General features: G+C 33.0%; 1 protein-coding gene across 1 annotated transcript; it reads right to left on the bottom strand.

Moving 5' to 3' along the window:
- Nucleotides 1–2,892: 2,892 nt before the first annotated feature.
- On the bottom strand, nt 2,893–22,928 carry LOC121975004. Its single transcript, XM_042526345.1, has 3 exons — nt 22,793–22,928; nt 17,174–18,478; nt 2,893–3,282 (listed from the first exon to the last, which is right to left on the bottom strand). The coding sequence occupies exons 2-3, from the start codon at nt 18,185–18,187 to the stop codon at nt 3,277–3,279; spliced, it is 1,020 nt and encodes a 339-aa protein (XP_042382279.1). The 5' UTR covers nt 18,188–18,478; nt 22,793–22,928; the 3' UTR covers nt 2,893–3,276.
- Nucleotides 22,929–24,573: the final 1,645 nt, after the last annotated feature.

Raw genomic sequence — 24,573 nt, forward strand, 5'->3', positions numbered from 1 at the left:
TAGAAAAATTTCTCAATATGTTTCTAACTTTTTTCGTATTTTACTTAACAATTTTTTTTTATATAATCAAAGAAGAAAATTAGGGATTAAGTTAAAGGGGAGGTATAATATATTTCTTTGTATTTATTGCAAATTTATTATTTATTCTAAATTGTAAGTTTATTTATTTTAGAATAAATTATTTTATTATTTATTTTACTCTAACATAACTTGGGTTGATATACATCAAAAAGGGAGAGATTATAAGTACCTCAAATTGATTTTGATATGATCAACCGAGTTAAATTAGGCTCTGTGGTTTTGATCCATTGTGTTTAAGTGTGTAGGGAGTTAAAAACACAATAAGTCAAGCGGAAGGTGCAGCGAGCGAGACGGTTGGCACTGAAAACAAGTCGACGAGTTCGGTGCATCTGATGGATGAGAAGTTATGGAAGCATACACCAACGGACGAGAAGGACGCACGTGACGCTTCCGAGTGATAAAAAGGCGGGGAGGAAGACTACTCGAGGAGAATACCAGAGTTGGGTTCAGGTGAACTCAACTCTAGATGCTCGGAATATCACCCAAGCGACCGGACGAGTCAACTTTTGAGTTGCCTAGACTCTAAGAGTCCGGACTAGATCTAGGTGCCTGGACTTCAAGCGTCCAGACCAGGTCTAGGCGCCCGGACTCCAAGCGCCCGGTTCAAGTCCAGGCGTCCAAACTGTTCCACCACGTCAGCAAATCATTTTGTGAAGAGGATGGAGTTCACGTCAATCGACTCCCGGCGCTCGGATTGGGTCCAAGCACCCAGATTGGGTCCAAGCGCCCAGGAAGCAAAGATCCGTTGGAAAGAAATCATTGTGGAGTGGATCAAGTCAACTGAGTCCAGGTGCCTGGATCGGATCCAGCGCCCATACTAGATCCAGTGCCCGGGAGGTTCCACATAGTCAACTGCTAATTTTGACCAATGGACTATAAATAGAGCTCTAGTGCTCAAAGTCTAATATAACACAATTATACTTTCGTTTTCAAATTCTATTTTTGTCGTTTTGAACTTTCAGCATTTGTAAAGAGGCTACTCTGCCTATTTCGAATGAGGTATTTTATTAAAGTTTTCATGGTCTTAGATCAGCAACCTCCCCGATCGCAAACCAAGTAAATCTCTGCTCTTCTTTAATTAATATTTTTTTATTATTTTTAATTAATTAAGTGTGTCCTTGCTAAGATCGATAGCAAGTGAAATTCTAACTGTTCGTGTAGGTTATTTCCCCCCCCCCCCCCCAGTCGACCTACCCGGACCTACAAAGATCAACGCCTAAAGTTTGTCCAACCGAGACACGACCTTACTACACTCCACTCTAGGAGCTTATCTTGACTTACCTACCAAACATCTCGTCCTCCAAACTTGTTTGGACTTCATCTTTTGCTCAGTGTTTGATCGACACACCAGGATTTTCCTTACGTGATGTCTTGTCCAGTTGACTCATCAAGTGTATTGCCTAGTGTCTGGTCCTTCTCATACACTAAGACTCCTTGCCTAGTATGTCATCATCCTGACCCACTAGGTTTTCTTGATGCCTAATGTCTGGTCTTCCTGACCCATTAGGGCTTTTATGTTTAGAAACATGCATACTTAGTTTACCCATTAAACACATAATGTCTAACTTTAACCATTTACCATACATCAAAATATACATTCTATTATCGATGGTGGCTATACCAATAATAACTCCGACCCCAATTTCCTGAACATTGTACAATTCCGACCACTTCCCGAGTGCTACCTTATAAGACCCCAACACCAAATTCAATCTCTCTCCTTACGGCTTTAACCCAGCTGGTCCATCCCTGACAATCACATGTTATTACGGAGAATCAATCTAAGAGATTTATCCAAACGTCAAAATACAAGTTACACATAGTCTCTCATAACTCATATGTCAATAAATTTGACCTCTGAAACTTTCATGTGTTATGTATACAATTTATCTCAATCTATCAAAACTTCTTATGTGTTACATATGAGATCAACCTTTACCTATTGAGAATTTTCTTTTGCCAAAAGGCCTTATCTAGGGTCTTACTTGTCCAACTCCTGTTAGATTTTCTTATCTGCCATTGTCTACAACTTCTCCTTTGTCAAATTCCAATCGACCTCAGTCCATTTGGTCTTCATTGATTAGTCAACACACCCATTGATTTTTCTTCTTTTTTTTTTTATCTCAAATGTCCAATTAACCTCAACCCAATTGAGTTTCATCCATTTGTCAATTCTTATCGAACTTTCCTTTTTATTAAATGTCCAATCTAACTTTAACCCACATGAGATTCATTCATTGCACTTCAATGTCAATATCAAACCATCTTCACACTTAATACTGCTCAAGTAGGATTTGGAGTCATTCCTCTTCTAGCACAAGGGGGAAACTAGCTCAAGGGTCAAACTGTGTTCCCTATTATCTAAGCCTTGTAGGTACCTAATAGTGCAGATATAAAAATAAAGGGAGAACCAATGTATTATGAGAGGACTAGAGAAGATGGGGGCATAACAACTAGGTATAAATGACTCAAAATGAGAATTGTTTGTTGCTATGGCAGACGAGGAATAAAGGGACCACCTCAACTAAACAACTTATTTTGTTCGATTGTACCAATAGGTCATGAAAATTCAACCGGTTCAGCCTTGCTATGAATCCAAATCCACCATAATTCAATTAGCACTAACAACAAACCCAATATGGGAGTAGTCAGCCTTGAGAGAATAAGAAAAGAAATTGGATCAACATGAAATATCTTACTTTGAACTCTTTTATTGATAGTATCTTACTTAACAATCATGCTGAAATATGGAATGAACCTTTCCGTCACTCCTAAAATTTTACAGGTTTGAAGTGCTTTAGCACAAGAATAAAAGATCAACAGTGACATTGAAATAAAATAAAATAAATCTTAAAAACACGAAGCATTACAATGCCCGGCAACTATGAGATTCAAAATACTCATTAGCGCCAGTTGAAAATCCCTTGTAAATAACTGAAGAAAGTTGAGTCATAATCTCAGAAACACAAATATAACCTAATGTGCATCATGATGAACCAGCTCGATAACTTAGCTATGATTTTCTACGTCTAACATGATTTTCTACGTCTAACATAACTTCTACAGTAGGCAACTGATAGCAATTAGTTTCATTATAATTGTCATACAGCAACAATACCGTAGGAGCTAGTTTGTCATCCACACCTGTCATAAGGATCTCAGAGGTAATCTGGATTCAAGATGAGCAGCTTCTTGTTACTTCTGCACAAATAAAAGCAACTGATTAATTAAACTAAATTCAATAACATGACCATGTAAAGATGAATGGAAAAAATATCCTTCTAGCCAAGAGCCATTAGGTGTAGTTCCAAAAAATCAGTGTTCAAAAACACGGCCTAGGCGGCCGCCTAGACGCTGTACAGCAGAAGGTCGCACCAGAAACCCCCCAAGCGGGCGGCTCTCGGCGGACCTCGGCATTGAGGTGCAGATATTTTAGTTTTAATATGTTTGTACCTAATTTGCTCGTTTGCATGTTTACATGAAGAGGCTCTTCGCCTTCTCTCGTAGCCGCTTAGTCTTCTCTCATCGCTGTTACTTAAGACTTCGTCGCTCCAGTAAGTTTTATGTTTTTTTTTTGTTTCTGACTTTCTGTTAATTTTTTTTTTTGTTTCTCCTGTTAAGTCGTCGTCACGGCACATCTCCAGTGGCACCAGACGCATCCATAGTCACCGGAAGCATCGCAGGACGCGTCTAGCGACATCTCGTGATGCTTCCGGTGGCACCGGAAGCTTTCCACGATGCTTCCGGAGCCACTGAATGCAACACCGGCCTTCGTCGGACGCCCTAGACGCATCCGGCGACGCTTCCAGCAGCGCCGGATGCCTCCCATGAGGCATCCGATCGCGGTCGTGTCGTCGCGTGTTTTAAGGTACTGTGCATATTTTGTTTTTAGGATTTAATAAAATAAAACAACTCCGCACCGAGACAATTTCAATAATAGGGTTTCATAAAGTCTAATTAAATTATCCCAATTAAATATATTTAAATTTTAATTTTTTAATAAATATTATTAATTTATATAAAACAGATTTAAATATATAAAAATTATATTTAAAATTCTAATAAACATAATTAATTTATATAATCAGATTTAAATATATAAAAAATATATTTAAAGTTTAATTTTTTAAAAAATATTATTAATTTATATAAAACATATTTAAATATATAAAAATTATATTTAAAATTCTAATAAACATAATTAATTTATATAATCAGATTTAAATATATAAATAATATATTTACAATTTATTTTTTTAAAAAAATATTATTAATTTATAAAACAGATATAAATATTATATTTAAAATTTAAAAAATCCTAATAAATATTATTAATTTATATAAATCAGATTTATAAATTTTATATATTATTAATTTATATTAATCACATTTAAAAATATTAAAATTATATTAAAATTTAAAAATTCTAATAAATATTATTAATTTATATAAATCAGATTTAAAAATATTTAAAATATATTTAAAATTTAATTTTTTTGATAAATATCTAATAAATTTTATTAATTAGATTAAGATATATAAAAAAATATTCTTAAGACGTGTTAATGCTATATTTTGTGTCGTATAATTAAATTTTATTATGTTATATATAATTTTTTCAGGTTATCATAATGGCAAGCAATCCATCTTCGACAGCATTCGTCACTCAACCCGAATTTGAAATTTTTAGAAGAAAATCAAATGACATCGAATAGGAGTTTGGGATGTTGATTGATCCTAAGAATCTCGACAAAATTAAATGCAAGTTATGTGGAAAAATAATGTCGGGGGAAGTCTACAGAATTAAGGAGCACATTAGAAATATAACTGGAAATGTATCTGGTTGTCGAAAAGCATCTCAGAAAGACAAAAATAAATGCAAACGGACTATTTTACAAAGGAAGAATAGAAAGAAAAACAAAAAAATGGAAGAGCAAAGTTGTAAAGAAGAGGCGGTTATTTCTCTAGACAAAGAAGGTCTTGAAATTGAAGGGATGGATGAAATTAAAAAACCTCTTCCACTTGGCCCCATGGATAGATATGCATCAGTAATTGCTCCAGAAAATATAAATTCAAGTGGGAGTAAAGTGCTTGGTCAAAAAAAATATAAATGAGGGTCTTTTCAAAAAGAGAACTCAATAAGTTCAACAATATATTGGGAGATGAGTTTATGAAAATGGAATCTCATTCAATGTTGTTGATAATGATAACTTCAAGCAACTAATGGAGGCAGTGGGTCAATTTGGATCAGTATTTAAGCCTCCAACTCAATATCAACTTAGGGAGCCACTGTTGAAAGCCGAAGTTGAAAGAATAAAACAATTGCTGAAGAAACATGAAGAACGAGCAAAAAATGAGTGCTCGATCATGACATATGCATGGAGTGATAGAAAAAGAAGAAACATCTTAAATTTGTGTTTTAATTGCAAGGAAGGTACTACATTTTTAGAGTCTAAGAATTCTTCAGATGAGGCATATACAGCTGAACTTTTTTTTGAGTATGTTGACAAGTGTATTGAACAAGTAGGAGCTCAGAATATTGTTTAGATTGTAACAGACAATGTCACCAGCAATATAGCTGCAGCTAAATTGATGAGAGAAAAACGACCTGGGATCTTTTGGAGTTGTGCAGCTCACACTGTTAATCTCATGCTTGAAAGTATTGACAAACTTCCACAGTATAAAAAGGTGATTGAGCAATCCAAGGCTTTTACCATTTTCATCTATGCTCACCATAAGACTTTGTCATTGATGAGAAGTTTCACGAAGACCAAGAGTTACCAGGTTTGCATTAAATTTCCTCACGTTGCAAAGTTTGATTGAAAAAAAAACTAGTTTAAGATCATGTTTACAAGTGATATGTGGAAGAAATGTAAACGGTCAAAAACAAACAAAGGAAAATTGGCTTACTCTACAATGATGAGCATGAGTTTTTGGAATGGTGTGACACTTTATTTGAAAATATTATAAGAGTTCTTCGATTGGTAGATGAAGATAGAAAGTCATCGATGGAGTTTCTATATGGGGAGCTTCTTCAAGCTAAAGAAGATATCAAGGTGGTCATAAACAACATGGAATCAAATTATCAGTCTATCATAGTCATTATTGAGTCAAAAATGAAGAATAGACTTGATACATCATTACATATCACTGTCTTTTTGTTGAATCCCTATTTTTACTATAAAGATAGTTCTATTGCTCTTTATAAGGAGGTCGTGATGGGGATTTTTGAATGCATGAAAATTTGGTATGCCAATGAGTTAGATCTACAAGATACAATTATTAACAAGGAAATTGCAAAATATAGAGATAAGACTGGGTTATTTAGAAAAACATTGGCAGCAAAAGCATGTGAAAAAAATGATGATACATTTGATTCATATGCATGGTGGAGTATACACGGTGCTAACACACCCAATTTGCAAGAGTGGCATTGAAGATACTTTCATTAACTACAAGTTCATCTAGGTGTGAAAGAAATTGGAATATATTTGAAGGAGTAAGTTTTAAACTTTCAGTCTTTAATTAAAGTAGCTATAAATTTTAGCATTTATATTCATGTCCTAACTATAATATTTACTCTCTTTTTCTTTAGATTCATACAAAGAAAAGAAATAGGTTTGATGTCAACAGGTTGAACAATCTAGTATTTGTCCAATTTAATGCTAGATTGTTGAACAAACAAAAAAGAGAAAAAGAAAGTAATGTCAATGTCCTTCTTGCAAAAGATGCTTCAAATACACAAGGTTGGATTGTGGATGGTGGGGAAGATGATGAAGTTGAACTAGGTTTTGGACTCACTTGACAAATGGTTGATGAAACAAGTGGAGCAGATGAAAATCTACAACCCCGAAGAAGCTCTAGAGTGAGAGAACTTCATGAAGATGATTTTGCATCCGAAGAAGAGGAGGATCACAATAATGATATTGAGTTTGTGTTAGAAAAAGAACAAGTTATTGAAAATTATAGAGAAGAAGAAGTAGAATATATACGAGTCTATGAGATATTATTAGCTGTGTAATTTTGAACTCATTTTGTTAAGGCATGACTTATGTTATTCAACAATTATATTTTGCTTAGTGGTTCATAATGATGTAATCTTGAATTGAACTCTTGCTACTATTTCTTAATGTTTTCCACCACTAAAATTGTTTTAGCTTATAGCAAGGTTTTAAAGTTCAAGTTGGATATATATTCTCTTGTTTACTATATGATTATGATGGCTTACTGCATGTTCTACCGTTCAACTGTTTCTTTTGCTTGTATTTACTGAGTCTATTATATTTCCTTTGCACAAAAATGTTAGTTTTTTTTCTAATTTTTCATTTTTTGCTATTGGAAAGAATGCATTTATTTCAGCATACATAGTTAGATCTCCATTGCTATGAAATTGTTTAAGAAAAACATTTAGATTTGCATATGACATTGTCCACAATCCACATAAATTAAGGGATACCGAAGAATCTGCCTAACGGCGCCTAGCCCCCGCCTAGGCGCTAGGCACTGGTATGCCGTCCGACTAACGCCTAGCGAATTTTAGAATCTTGCAAAAAATGGATTGAGATGACATTGACATGTGATCAATGGATCTTATAATTAGCAATTTTGGTTTAATTAGAATGAAAAGTGTTATGGCCAGAGAGACCTAAGGATACTCCAATGGAAAGCAAAAATTCATATTAACCAACCCTAAACAATTAGGAAAAACACGCTGGTGATGATGATATCACTACACAATAACACATTCACATACCAGAAACAATTAAGAGATTTAATTTAGGCATATCCCATATTTAACTAAAGAGATTTAAGTGTCCTAAAATTACGATGACAATCTTTCAACTTGGAGAACAATGAGAGGGCTGTCTTGGAACATGGACGGACTTTAATCCTCAAATGTAGTCTCTAAAATATCTAATCCTCAAATGTAGTCTCTAAAATATCTAATCCTCAAGAATAATCTGAGTCAACAAGTCTAGCTTAAGGAATTTCATTATTATTGTGACACTAAGCACTAGTATGACAGGCAGGGGAAAAGTGGCATACTCTTTCACTTATTTAGCAGTTTCTCCTTGGATGCACGACTCTACTCTTCAGATTTCATAGGTTGACCATATTCTTCTAGTTCAAGTTGTGCATGTGAAGGCATATTGAAATATTAAAATATAAATTGCACTTTCCAAAGAGTTTAGATTAGATATAACCAATCAAAGAGTTAACAAACACTTTGGCTGACAATGCTGATCTGTGTTATGTATGCACAACCTTCAGTCCCCTAATAATAGAACACCGCACAAAATGCAATGAAAATGAAGGTTTTACCATTAGTTATAATGTAAAAAGATATAGCCTGAAAAGGCATAATATCATCGACAATCAACACATCTAGAAAAGATCAACTTTTATTTCCAAGAAAAACATGTAAAATGAAAAGAAAAGTCACTGAATTTTCCTACAAACATCTGTTGACTACGCTCTGTATATAAGAACCTCTTTGCCTTTTTCCCATATACACTGCACTCATTTTTTTTGGAAGGGAAATTTCTATCAACACATTTAAGTAAACAAAACTATTGTTTGAGAAGCAAACTGAAAAAACAGAAAGAAAATGCAAAACAATTCCAATATAGAAACTCCAGGATAGAGGCTACCAATGGCGAATTCAATGCCCAGAGTTTTTCAGTCTTACTGTTATCATAGATAACAATAATTATATAAAATTTAATAGTATGACTATTGTCAATCGTTTATAAAATTATATGAAGAATATGAGAAGTTTCACATTCTGACATTGTGTAATTCATTGATATTTCATTCACTTTGAATAGACCTACGCTAATGCCATAAATATAAAAGTACAATATAGTACTAACTACAAGCTATTAATATATACTTTATATTGACACTCAATTTATGAAGAAAACATAGTTGTATTGATAAAAAAAAAATATTTACATTGCTTCTACTACAATTATTTATTAAAATACATTACTATTGATATTAACATGTTCATGATATATAAAAAAAACTTTTAATATTCAAATAATAATAATAACTTTGTTACATAAAAATTATGATTATATTACAGTAATCATGATGATATTATTTATTAATTGAATATTATTTCAATAATTCTTACAGTATTACATAATGAATATTTTGTCAAATTTTTATCAAATATACTTTTAAATTGTTTCTATATTAATTAATTCACACGCTACCAACATATAAATAATAAATATTTATAGTGTTAATAAAATTTTGATTGAAAGAATCATTATGTTGTCCACTAAGGATCCTAAACAATAACAATATAGAAAATAATCAAATACATACTAAATATTAAGGTTAATATGTAAGTGTATATATTATATGTATACAGCAACAACAACACTCCAGCTTTATGATAGGATCGGTTATATGGATCCTTCTACGCCATTGAGCTCTATATTTAAATAAATTTTATTCTATTTTATCATTGCTAATAAGTCTTCTTTGGTCCTCCTTTTCCTCGTAATATGTTTATTTGTCATAATTTCACATTATGTAACTAGAGCATTTATTAGTGTCTAAATACATGTTGTACCATATTAAATGCGTCTCTTGGAGTTTTCCCTCGATAGAAGCAATCATAACTTTCTCTATAATGTTCTAATTTCTTATCCTATCCATCCTCATATGTTTGCATATCCACATTAACATCCTCATCTCTGCAACTCTCATATTTTACTCGCGTGCTTGAGTTATAGCTAAACATTCAACTTCATATAACATAACAAAAACATCTAATCACCGTTTTGTATAATATCCCTTTAAGTTTTAGAAGTACTTTATAATCACAAAGAGCATCTGACGCTCTCCTCCATTTCAACCATCTTGCTTAGATTCAATGTAAGACATCTCTCAACTCCTCCATCCTTTTGCAAAAACGATCATAAATACTTAAAGCTCTCACTTAGAGCTAACTCATCAACTCTTGTCCTAACAATTGTCTTATTACTTCTAATATTACTAAATTTAAATTTCATGTATTCTGTCTTTACTTTACTAAGCCTAAAATCATTTTCCACTAAAATTCAAGCTTAGCATTTACTCCTTTCCGTGTCTCATACACTAAAACAATATCATCTACAAACAACATCCACCATGGTAATGTGTTTGGATTATGTCCAATAAGTTCATTCATGATTAGTGTAAAAAGATAAGGATTTAGAGTTGATCCTTAATGTAATCTTATTTTTATAGGAAACACTTAAGTTAATCATCTTAGAGTCTTCACTCTTGTCATTACATCCTCATATATTTTCTTAATTATTTCAATATACGCTATGTTAATACTTTATTTTTTTAGAATTCTCCACATAATTTTCCTCGTGACAGTCATAATCTTGTTCTACGTCGACAAATATCATATATATAAGTAGGGGTGTCAAAAATGAACCCGACCTAACGACCCAACATGAGTCGATCTGAAAAAAATCAAGTTCGGGTTGGGCATTGTCGGGTTCGGGTCGGGTTCGGGTTGGAGCATTTTCGGGTTGAAAAATTTCAGGTTGGGTCGGGTTGGGTTCGGCTTGATCCAAATATAGGGTTTAGTAGATTTTTTTTTTGGGTTAAATCAAATTTTATTTTGAAAATTAAAATGTTTTTAACATTTTATGTATATTAATATTAATGTTAGTATAATAATGATGGAGTATTGAGATAAAAGCGAAGAATTATAAGAAAAATAGCCAAAAAAAAAATCTTTGTAAATCATATTTTCGGGTTATCCGAGTCGGGTTCGGGTTCGGGTTTAGGAGTTTTGGGTTGAATTCGGGTTTGGGTCGAATTCGGGTTGGGATAAAAAAAATCAATCCGACACGAACCCGACCCGACCCAACCAAATTGATACCCCTATATATAAGTCTTGCTTCTATTCCTAATACTTTTCAATTAGCTATTTAAGAAGATGCATAACTTCTATTTCGACCTTCTAAGCATAAATCCAAATTAATATTCGGCCAGTGTGGTCACCTTTCTTAGTTTTTTTTATTACTCTTTTTCAAAATTTCATATTATGACTCATTAGCTTAATGCCCCCTATAATTTGCACAATTTTATATGTCTCCTTTGTTTTTATATAAGGAGACTACAATATTTACCCTCCACTTATCAAACACTTTTTCTTTTTTAATATCAAATTGAATAACTTCGTAAGTCATTGAATATCCTACTTTTCCAAGACTTCCATACCTCTATCACAAATATCATCTGATCGTACTACTACTTTTCCATTTTGTATCTCATTCAAAGCATATTCTAGTTCTGAAGTTTGAATTCTATGATAAAAATTTTAATTTATATACTTTTTTGACCTACTTAAATTACCTAAGCTAAGTTGGTCACCTAAACTTCATTAAAAAAATTGATGAAAATATCACTTCCATCGCTCTTTTATTTCTTCATCATTCACTAGTACATTATTATATTCATCTTTATTGCATTTTATTTGGACAAGATCTTCCTTTTGATTCACTAACTACTCTCTTGGCCACCATTTTCAACATTAATATCATTTTATCCCATTTTGTATTTCTCCTAATACTTGTAGTTCTACTCTCTCCTTCAAAATACTTTGTTTCTCATCCTCTGACTTCCACCACTTGATTCTAAGAGTTATGCATGTGTTCTTATTGATATTATACTTGAGACGCATATTTGACACTACTAACCTATGTTAGGTAGTGAAGTTTTCTACAAAGATGACCTTGAAATATTTACAAATCTTTCTATCCTTCTTTCTGATTATAAGAAAGTCAATTTATGATTTACTGTTCCCACTTTTAAATGTTCAATATAGTTTTTCCTTCTTTATTTTTTATTCCAAAACCATAACTGCCATTATATTTTTTTCATTTCTTACTCCTACATGCCCATTTAGATCTACTAAAATCATTTTGTTTGATAAAATTTTTGTACTACCTCATCTAGATCCTTCCCAAACCTATATTTGGTGTATTCATGTAATCCTACTTGAGTTGCATATATGCTAATTATATTAATAGTTTCTTTCATCACCACTATCTTAAAAGTTATAATTCTATCTCCCTTCGTATCTAATCTTACTACTTAATCTTTTAATAAATATATACAATAATACATGCTCTATTTTTTGTTTTACTTCCATGACTTAAAATATGAGTTCTATCATCTTTGTCTTCTCTCCTCATTTTATCTCTTGTAAATATAAAATATTAATTATTCTCCTAATCATCATATCTATTACCTCTTTACTAGCATTGCTATGTTCTATATTACAAATCTAAGACAATCGATATTCTTATAATGTTTATTCTTATCCAACCTATGGTGTGAAACTCTTGCATATTTTAACACTATATTCAAGTTCTCAGGGAAGTATAGCAGTCTAACTTATAATGTTTGAAATCCATTGTGTATATATTCCTTCCAAACATACTGTACATAAATCTTTTTATATAATATATATTTGAAATTGATGATTTGAATATGTCTAATAATTAAAGTTTTTCATTATTTTACAACTTTTATTGATGACATTCTCATATCACATAGATGTTTGTAAATTTGGCAAAACACTTATCCTATAAACTCAGGATATAAGAAAAGGAATTAATCCTAAATGTTAATATTCCCCCATATGGATGGATATGTTTACTTTACTTGGTTGGCGCAAACCTAAAACTTGAAATTGATAAGAAAATATTACTGCCATGGATAGGATGTGAAAATCAACACTCATGCTTTGATACGCTTTAACACTATATTAGAGTGATTGGCTATTTAGGTGATCAAAACCTGTATTTTGAAACAAAGATACATTTTTTACTTCCATAAAAACTTTATGCACTAGTAATAACCTTGTATATATGGAATTTACTCTTGCTTGTATCTATACTTTGCATGCATCAAACCAAGCCACATGTGTAGCAATGGTGTTACCAAATGTAAAACTTGATATTATGTGGACTATGATTTTTAGGAATAGAAGATTGTCACCTCATGTTATTTTTTTTTGTGTACCTTTATTGAGGGTAAAACGCTTCGATTGATACGGATATGGATAGCCAAATTTAGACTAGCATGGAAATGACGCATTTGACGTTTTCTAAGAAATTGACATCCCAAAAAGATCAAGAAGTTTAGAGAAAAGTAGGTATTTCCAAAAAAATAAATAAATAAGTTAGATTACAATAAAAATTTGATTGAATTCTTTGGAAGCACGAAGCTTCTTCCAATGCAAGGTTTGAAAGAAGGGTTTATTGTACGCAACCTTCTCCTGCATTGCAAGAGTATATTTCCATGACTCGAATCGATGACCACCAAATTACACGGCAACAGCTTTACTACTGCGTCAAGACTCCCCTTCGGTTATGATATATTTATTATTAACTAATTTTATATTAAATAAAAATGGAATAATTTGTTATATTTTTCTCATTTTTATATCTCTTTTGATTTTGATGCTACTAATCCTATGCAATAGATACTTGGATTCTTAAATTATCTAAGCCAGAACCCTATTATAAGTTTTGACAACTATAGATATGACTATACTCTTTTCTTGACTCTTCAATCTGATTTATCTTTACCACTATACACTGCTATCCAGGTGTAGTGGTGGATCAAAACCTGGACCTTAGGGAACTGAAATATAGTTCTCTCTAAGATGTTGATTCCTTTGAGAAATGCTTCTAGATGTTAATAATGTTACTGACTGTAATTATAAGATGAAGCCTCATAGGATCAAAGTTATAAGTTCAATTGTGATTGTAACTAGAAATTTGGCCTATTTCTAAGTTGAATTGTTCATGGTGAGAAGGAAATAAGTTGTTTTTGCATAAGTTCAGTAATTATCTAGCTGTAGATTTGTTGGTCTGATCAGAACTTTGAAGTGAAAATTCATACATTATTGTTGTAACATGTATAAGGAAACTTGTGAAATAGGAATATTTGATTTTGGAGCTATTAGATTTAAAATTTGCTGGTGTGAAATGAGTTGAAGATTTAGCACTAACTAAAATTTTTTGCTAGAAATAATTTTCATTAATGAGAGTATGTAGGTTGGTGTAAATTGTTTACTATTGTGGAGTCGACTTAGTTTGATAAATTTATTAACATATTGTTGAGTTCTTCATGGATTGCTGCTAGAACTAAGCTGAAATTCTTAGATGAATTTAGAAGAAATTATTTAAAACTATGTTGATATAAAGGTGTATGACTTCAAAAAAAAATTAGTTGAAAACTATCATAATTTTGGACCAATTTTAGGTCAAGTAACCTTGGAAAAAGTTGCAAGCTAAAGCGTTTTTAAAAAGTTTTGAATGCACCTAAATATGGGTGTTGGGTTGCTAAATTGTGATTTGTGACTTGACGATTGAGATATATCAGTTACAAGCCAAGATTTAAAATTGTTAGCCGATGGCGTGATGATATGCAGAGTCTTGACTAGTGAATCCAAATAATGTATTAATATGAGCTAATTTTGGCAAAAAAAAAAAAAAACTTTTGTGAGAAATTTGAAGACTAGAAGAGCAGAGATTCTTGTGCCTTAAAGAAGATGCTTGCATAATTTTAAGGAAAGTGTTTCTTTCATATTATTTGATTTCAAATAAATTTGATAAATTTTGAGATCTGTTTCAGTATGAAGTGTATTCACTTCCAGTGGGGTTCAAGTTTTAGTGTTTATTTCAATCTAAACGCAGATTTGATTCAATTTAGAGGTTAATTGAAGAATGTATTAGTGAATTATAACACAGTGAAGAGAAAAGGATGTGAGTTCAATACCCTCATTTTTTTCTAGTGGTCAAGTCAAATTTGGAGGACCAAATTTTTTTAGGGGTGTAGGATGTTATAATAGTTGTTCTTAGGAATCAATTAAAACCTAATCTTCTTCTCTCATTCCCAATCCCATGTTTTCATCTTCTCCATCTCAACCAGCACTGCCTCCTTTTCATTACTACAAACCCCAAATCTGAAATTCCATTGTTTTCCACACTTGACATCTCTCTCTCACATGCATTCCTATTGTTGCCACCTTGTTGTCGTTGCTGTCCAATTGTGTTGTCATTTGCCTTGCCGCCACCATTCGTCACTGCCGCCATCAGTCGCCTCTCTTGCCACTGATTGTTATTGTTGCCACCTTGCCGTCTTACCCAACAACCATTGGAACCAGTGCTTGTGGTTGCTGCAAGAGCACAAGGCAAGGATCCTTGTGGATCAGAAGTGGTGACACTTTCTTTCCTTAGGTTAACACGAGATCTAAACCCGATCATTTAGGGTAGCCTTTCTCTGTTCCCTTCCAGCAAACTGAATTCAGATTTCTCCCAAAGGAGCAAGTTAGAATGGATGGAACTGATGCATGCTTTGAGGAAATTTGCTGCATCCCTTCAAGTCATGGATACCCTTGCTAGATCTTACCACTTGATGGTATGAAGCCCTAATGACATTGAGTTTTTTCACTTTTGTATTGCATGTTTAAGGAGTTGTATTTGTTTTGTATATCACAAGTTGAGTTATGGTTAGGCTCAGAAGTGCATTGTGGAATAAAAAAGTATTCATCTGGAAGCTCTTATTTGGTTTTTTTTGTTGTGTGTTTCATTTTATTCACGGTGTGCATGATTAAATTTATGAAAGTAGATACAATTATGAAGTTGTTAGAAATAGAATTATTTAAGTTCTCATCCCTACTCGTATTGCTTGATAATTTTGTCTCAAACAGCTTGCCCTTTTATATACATAGTTGATACCTATTTTGTTTGTTCCCTTTTGAGAACTATGACAAATTAAATTACATAACTAAATATGCTAATTAATAAGGTAACAGATAAATTATATTGTGGAGCTTCGACTCCGTGCTCTGAAAAGGTTGTGTTGTTACTGATATTAAATTAATAAGATAATGGATACAACATTTAAAATTTTGGCTCTACACTATGAAGGGACTGTGTTATTGTTGATATTAAATTGACAAGGTAATAAATGTGACATAGTATAGAGCTTTGACTTTGCACTTTGAAAGAGATGTGAGACTTATTATATAAATAAATAAAATAAAATATTTATGTTATAAAGCATTAGCTCCATGCTTAAAAGCGCCCTTGGCCCCTTTACACGTCTATGTAACCTTTGGCAATTTTATGTGCAATGATTTTCTCATTTTTTACCTTTTCTTTTGTGAGGTGCATCTATAGATGGGTTACCGGTTATTCATGCTTTATATATTTATATGATGAATTTCATATTAGGTGGATAATGTGTTATTCGTCCCATGTATATACAATACATGTGAATTGTGAATTGTGGATTGTTCACTCTATATATTGATATATGTTTATGATGCATTTCATTTTGGATGGATTGCGGATCATTCATCCCTTTATACGATGCATCTTTTAATAGGCAGAGATTACAAGTCGTATGTCCTTTATACTATGTATATATGTGAACTCCTTATGTATATATGTGAACTCCTTGATAAATTAAATAAAAAATACTTCTAAGAGAATATAAGAGAAAAGACGAGAAATGATGAATTCGTTAAAAGTGAATTCAAGAGATTTATGATAAGAAATCTTTGACTAGTTACTGATTATTAAATTTTGTTACGAAATATGCTACTTATATCATATACTTCTCTCTTATACCCACTTTGTATTTTTATGCTCACTATATGAAAGTTTTTTATCTCCAAGTTATTGTCTAAGTTTTGTGCATAGTAGTGGTGGAATTTCTTCACAGGTATATATTTAGTTAATTTTTTGTGTATATGTTGCTCTAACAGTATTGCTAAGGCACGCACAGTGAGTAAAACTAATTTCACAGCAAGTCTAGCTCCTGCAAAACATGATAGCCTATAATCAATATCGGACATCCTTAACATTTTATGATTTCCTTAGCTCAGCATCCTATATACAATCATTCTTTCCCTACTGACCACGACTGAATAAACATAAGGAAAAGAATATATTAGGAAAATCTACAATGTGTAGTAAGTGATTAATAGTCTATCCTGTTCAAAGGGATAAGAAATAATGACATAATAGTGCTTAAACTTGCATTGAGTACTGACCTTGAGAGGGCGCTTTTGCTTCAGTTTCAGCTTCACCTTCACATCAACACCATGATCAATGATGGACTGAAGTACAATCTGAATTTTCCCTTCAATACTTTCCCCTTTTCTTGGTGTATAGACCACATTATGAATATCATCCTCAATTGCACGCTGGGCCAAAACTTCTCCAACAGAAGCACAAGCTATTGCATCCTTCCGAGATTTCAGTTCAAACTTCATGTCTTTAGAAATGGAATGCGCTACAGCAACAACCTTACTTGTTAATCTATGAACAATGCAAGCACGAACAGACCCTTTTGAAACATATATATCCAAACAAAATGGCAGATGATATGGATCAGTGAGTTGGTTAAATGTAGGTGTCCTCACCCTCTTTCCCTCCGTTATTGAAGATTTTACAACCTCATCGTTTGTAACGTGAGAACTCTCTGCTTCTTGTTCAAAATATTTTGACACCTTTGATGGTTTTGCAACCCTTTGGCTCTGCTTCTTTTGAAGCTCCTTTTGTTCTTTCCTAAACTCAGTTTGATTTGCCCTCTCATGACACTTATTCATTGATTTCTTCCGATGTAAGCGTAAGTTATATTCTTCAAATTCTTTAGAACCTTTGTCAAGCTTGTAGACCAACCTCTTATGAAGCATTAACTCCTCAATCTCCTCAAAATCCAATGAAGTCTTAGCTAATCTAGACGAACAAACAGGCTCATTATTGATCACCATCGAAGAAGACCTAGTTTCTCGATCCCCTTCCACTTGATTTGAAGATTCCATGTGACTTAAAGAAACCCCCAAAAGCTCTGTGTCAAAAAGCTCAATTCGGAAATCCTTTTCCAAGTTACCTTGGTTAGGTGAGATGATCTGTGGCAACTTGACAGAAATAGTATCGGTTGAGGCTGGCAAAATCTGTCTGAGATCATTTCCAAAGGATTGAAAAGCTCTTACCCAAAATTTACAAGTAAATGATGAATTTACCAAAACTTTGTGTCTCATCAAGAGCATGACTGATGCCATGTGTATTTAAAAGACTATTCCAAACTGCAACAAAGCTGAAGCAGGAGGAGATAACTCAGTGAAGTAGCAACAGTAAAGAAAATCCCTACTCTCACCAGTTTAATCCAATGAGGTTGCATCTTCTCTTTCTCTCGTCATCACAGCTCAACTTCCTTTATGCTTTAGGGCAAAATTGTGGATAAAACTTCAGATCTTAAGCAGCAAATGATAATCCACTTCAAAATTCACATCACGAGACACCAGCACCTCCACTGACAGCTCCTCCAGTGCGGAAATAAATGGAAAGGAAAACTACAAGAGAGAGCAACATGAGAGCATATTAAATAAACGAGGAAGAAATATTGAGACAAACAACAGAGAATATAGTAATATCAAAGTTAATATAAAATTCAGTTTTTTCATGAGAAACATAAAAATTAATTCTTTCATTGAGCTTCATATGGTTTTACCTATGTTTCCTATAATAGAAAGAATGAAAGAAAAAACCAAGTAGGGTAACAAATGAGACACTGTACTTGTGTTAAAACTTATTCATTTATCGTATCAAGGTTAAAAAGACATGCTAAGGTTTGTTTGTATAAATTCTTATTGAACTCGAGCTTTCACCAAAGCTTAACTAGAAACAAACTTGAACTTATCATTTAGTTAAAACATTAATCCAATAAATGAAATTTATATTCTTTTCTTATTTTTAACCTATTATACATAGTTTGGAACTATGAAACTTCTAAGATATTAAGAAAAAGGAATAAATAATACCATATATATATAAATACTATACTCTTTATGTATTTGAATAGAATTTATTTATGAACCAATCACGAGCTTCTTCATGAATATTAACGAATAAGCTCACTAGTATTCAAACTTGTTAATTCTATATATTTTTTGACATCACACCTACATAAATGAGATCATGTCAAACCAAGTACAAGTTTGCTCGTTTCTACAAAAAGGTAATACGCGGACCTCAGGCGCCCCACACGGTCGGCCCACAGCCATATGCAGAGAGGTAAATCAGGAAATTGAGTAGGCCACCACGTGAGAGGGCATTTTATGCCGACTTCGCCAGAAATCAACCCTTACTCAATTCTGTAAATTTACTATGTTGTGACCCACTCGGTTATGCTCTGGGGCATGTACAAGTTTGTTTGTGAACATTATGTTCGTTTACTCTAGGAACATAAGAGAACTTTGGGCAGCCCTGCGGAGAAGGAAACGAAACGGAAGGGGAAAAATGAGAACCTTGGTTTTTAAATAGGTTTTTGAATAGAAAGGGTGTGTTTGGTTTACGATGTTCCATTTTCATTTTCTGAAAATATTAATTATTTTTTTAGAAATTGGACATGGAAAATGTAAAAAATGTAAAAAAAACACGCATTTCTGAAAAATAGTGTTCCATTTTACATTTTACATGTCCATTTTCTAAAAAATAACTAATATTTTCAGAAAATGAAAATGGAACATCGTAAACAAAACGCACCCTTTCTATTTAAAAACCTATTTAAAAACCAAGGTTCTCATTTTTCCCTTTCCGTTTCGTTTCGTTTCCTTCTTCGCCGAATTCCCAAAACTCCCGAACTCTTCTTACTCTCCGATTCTACCGCCGCCGCCTCCCATCTTCGCGTCTCCTTACCGACGTCGGCCGCCTCCTTCACTCTCCTTGCCGCGGATACTAGGCGCTCGTTGGAAGCCGAGTGAGAGTCGTCATCGCCCTTTCAGCAAAGCCCAACCGATAGATCCACCGGCTCTCATTCTTCATCGAGTCGTGCTCTAGACTCCGTCGATTTTCCTCTTCATCGACGTCGCCGACCCTCTTTGTTGTGCCTGTGCTCATCCCAGAGAGCCCGTCGTCGCCGCCTGTCCTCTACTCCGGTCGCCGCAGCCACAGCGGCCAGGCGCGGGCGGTTGTCTGCGGCTACCATAGCGTCGCCATTCTTCTGTTTCGGCCATTGCAGCTGTGCAACCAGACACTTGCAGAAATTCGATGGCCACCACAGTTGGTTTGTGACCACCATTAGCTCAGCTCACCATCACCGGCCATCTTTCCAAATGTGAGTCACTGTCCGATCGTGTGCCACCATCAACCACCACCGGATTTGGTGAGTATTAGGGATGATGTTATGGCTAAACCTAATCTAATCATTTGGATGGATTAGATTAGGGTTAATGATGAGTTAGATATAATTTAATCAAGAAATTAGGTATTAATTGAAATTAATCATGATTTAGTTTAGCTTTTGATCTATGGTGGCATGAGCTATAAATATGTATTTTGTGTTACAGGATTCAGACACGAGACGAGCATTCCGACGTGGAGACAGTTCAGGGTAATCTATGGTTAAAGGTGGGTATTTCTTCCTTGATCTCAGTAATTTTACCTTAGTGCATGGATTTAGTTGACTGATTAGGTTGCTTTACTCATATTTTATCTGAGTTTGATACTTACATGCTTGATCTTAGAGATGATCTATTTATTATCAATACAGTCTCATGTTTGGATATTCTTACACTGTATGATATGTACTATAGGGGTTATCATGCTGATTATGCATATTTTAATGTGTACACGTGTATAGGTGTTGTTACTTACTGTATATATTGTTAGTAGACACGTGTTGGATCTTTTCATATATATAGATATATGTGATTGATGGATCATTTTCTGGATCTACCTATGTTGTGTGTACACACGTGTCTGGTATGTTTTATTAGAAGTATCTGGTTGATTATACCTATGTTGTATGTCCACACATGTCTGACATGTTTTATTGGAAGAAGCGAGAGATACTATCTCACATTCTTAGGCGAACGATGATGCAAAGGCCTAGAAGAAGGAAGCAAGTATTGATGAACCTAACAAAATGAGATTGGAAGTTTATTGTTGTAAGTTTACATCTACAGAAGAATAGATTTTATTTTTTATATTTCAGTTTCTAATTATGTGTGTTTTGTTTATTTATTATATATCAATTATCAGACCCCTACCCCAAGAAGAAAAAAGAAGTTGAAGATATGACCTACTTGTTGAAAACATTGAAAAAACTAACGTATGATTGTTACATTCCGCTTATCAATAAATTACTTATTTTACAAGTTTAATATTATAGAAATTACAAATATTTATTAAATTTTTTAAAAATCATTATTTATCATTGCAGACCTATTAGGATTTTGTATGAGAGGAAAGGGCTTCTTTCTTCTTAAGTACAATAGGCAATGTTTTTATAATCAGGGAGTTAATTGATACTTATTATTTGATGTTGTTTAGGGGTGTCTCTTCGTCAGATAGCTCATACAATTAAGTTTGTATGTTGCTCATCCAGATTCCTTGTAAGGAATTAAATTTAGTTGATAATATTTTATATTCTATTAATTTGTTAATTATGACTTAATTTTCACAGTTGCATTTAGCATCAAAATGTTTGTAAAGGACTGCCATTACACAGACTATCAAAACAGACTTGGTAGAGGAAAGAGTTAGGTATATTTTTATACTTATTAACTGTGATAAAATGCACTTTCACTTTTTGTCAATTGACACAAAAATAATGATATTCAATCATTATAATTCACTTGGATATAATTATAAACAAGCATTAGGTTTTGAAGCAGTGGCGAGTATACAATCTTTTGAAATATCACTATCGCATTATTTGAAAATCTAAATCAATGATTAAGTTGGTTTGACCATTTTTTGCTTATAGGTATCTGAATTCTTCATCATGATATTAAATATTACCACCCCATGGAAAATTGAGCTTCTATTACAGCTGATTGTCCCAACAACAGGCGAAGTAAAAACAATCACTTTTAATGTTGAATTTTATCCTATTTAAAATACTAAATTGATCGTGTTATTTATAGCAATGATTGTGGCTTCTTTATAATACAATATATGAGATGTCTGCTATATGGTTTTATGACGGACTTCACACAAACTGACATGACCAAATTTAGAATAGAAATCTCAGTCTCAATTTTGAGAGACAAGTTCTAAAATTTTCTAGTTGAATGATTTATCTACCTAGAATCTCAATATTTGGGTAAACCAAACATCCAACATAAAGTCAAGACGACTTGAGTAGGGATTGTAAACGTAAATTGGTGTGACTTGTATACTTGTACTTGTTGATCTTACTGCATTTTATTGTAAATGATACAACTGTGATATGAATGAATGAGAGATTACTGAAACAATTCAAGCTCCCGTGTTTATCTCCCTACTATAGTATTTGGATTCATACTATGGAGCACACCTTTTGTCACTATTTTTGTGGAATCAAAATTTTTTTGATTAAAATAGAACATCCAATCTACATGAAAGTGTAAAAGAGAACAAAAGTTTGTAGAAAATATTTACCATCCACCAAAATATGTCATGCTAAATGCCTAAATCAATAAATCAAAATCTTACTTTTAATTGATCGTCAAGTTCATTATTTGGTCATAAGTCCGTAGATGTGTGGAACAAATAATTAAAAAAGAGTAATTAAACAAATCTTACTTGTAAAAATGAACGAGATGGAATAGAAATTTGTGGATTACTACTTGATGATGTATGTTAACTACTATTGCAATTTCAAGTCCATTCTGAAATCGAACCTCCAAATGAAGAACTGTTGTATCCTTCAGAACAGTAGATTCATCAAGTTCCTTTACAATCACATACTTCCTAGCATTCTCACTAGCAAGTAGCCCATAGTCTTCATGACCATCACTCTTTGCATGTTTCTATATACCTAAACAAGAAATAAAAATTCTGTAAAAAGAGGATGGATGCCAATGGCAAAATGCAGCAAGCAAAAGATTGGAGGAAGAAGGGCTATCCTAATTTCCAGAGTAAAACAACATTGAGACTGAAACTGTAATATACTACCGAAATAAACAATAAAGAAAATAGCATTGCATATATCCACACCTATACACAACTAAAAATTCATAGTGACTCCGCATATTCATGGATAGCTTGTATCTGCTTCACTTTAAAAGCACAGGCAAGAAATAACCGCCTAATACTTGAATCTATTACTTCGACAATTGTTGTTTCATTCATAACTATGGTACTCATTGAATCATTTGCCCTCTAAATAGATTTTGTTTCATATCCTAACTTCCTGTAGAGTGTCCAAATCTACTCCCTTACAATTCAACAAAAAAATGGTTATGCATCTTAAAATTGTTGTAACAAGACACTGCATTTAATTGGAAGATAATCAAGACACTGCATTCTAGTAAATAGAAAAAAAATCAGACATTATCTCATTTGCATTAAGCCAAAAGACCTTCATCTGAAAGGTGAAAGTATTTGTATTAAGTTTTCTCTAAGAACATAGAAACCAATGACTAATGGAATGAACATTCATTTTCTCTGTATTGGTTATTTAGCACTCAAATGAGATTCCAATAGCTTTATACTTCCAAATTTTCTTTATCTTGGATTTAGATGCCAAAAAAAGATCAAAGGAAGTCATAAAAATTAAAATCCCTGATCAAGAATAAACAGGAAAAGAATGACAGATGCAGAAACAGACAAATGCAAACTTATTGGTTCACTAACTGATGGTAAGGTAAATGTTCAGCTTGTCTGAGTTCTAACTAAGATTGCACTTGGTGTTGCTTGTTTTATATCACAAACGGTATCTAAGCATAAACATATGCAAAATATATCTATAAGTTGTGATACACGTACTTGATCAGTATATCATGGACTGGCTAATAGTTCATTGCTATGCCATATGGGAGTGCAACAGAAGCATATCCATATGTATGTGGATAACTATAGCCATAAGTAAAGAACCCGATGGAAAATCTACTTTTCCATACCATGAATAAATGCAACTTTTACCATAATCAAATCAAAGGAGGTAAATTCACATACTTTAGTTTTTTACCATAATGAATAAATGCAATTTAATGAATATTTGTAAGTTCTATAATATTAAACTTGTAAAATAACTAATTTACTGATAAGTAGGATGTAACAATCATTCTTTAGTTTTTTCAATGTTTTCAACAAGTAGACCGCATCTTCAACTTCTTTTATCTTCTTGGGGTAGGGGTCTGATAATTGGCATACAATAAATAAACAAAACACACACATAATTAGAAACTAAAATGCAAAAAATAAAATATATTCTTTTGTAGATGTAAACTTACAACAATAACTTCCAATCTCATTTTGTTAAGTTCATCAATCCTTGCTTCCTTCTTCTGGGCCTCTGCATCATCGTTCGCCTCAGAATGTGAGATAGTATCTCTCGCTTCTTGCATTTCATCCATATCACTATTTTTTGTTCACATCTCCCCCCACATCTTCTTTTATATATATTTCTTTCAAGCATCCTCCCCCACTTTTTCTTATTATCCTTTTATGTCCTCTATAT

The sequence above is a fragment of the Zingiber officinale genome, chromosome 4B (genome assembly GCF_018446385.1).
Source record: "Zingiber officinale cultivar Zhangliang chromosome 4B, Zo_v1.1, whole genome shotgun sequence".
NCBI lineage: Eukaryota > Viridiplantae > Streptophyta > Magnoliopsida > Zingiberales > Zingiberaceae > Zingiber > Zingiber officinale.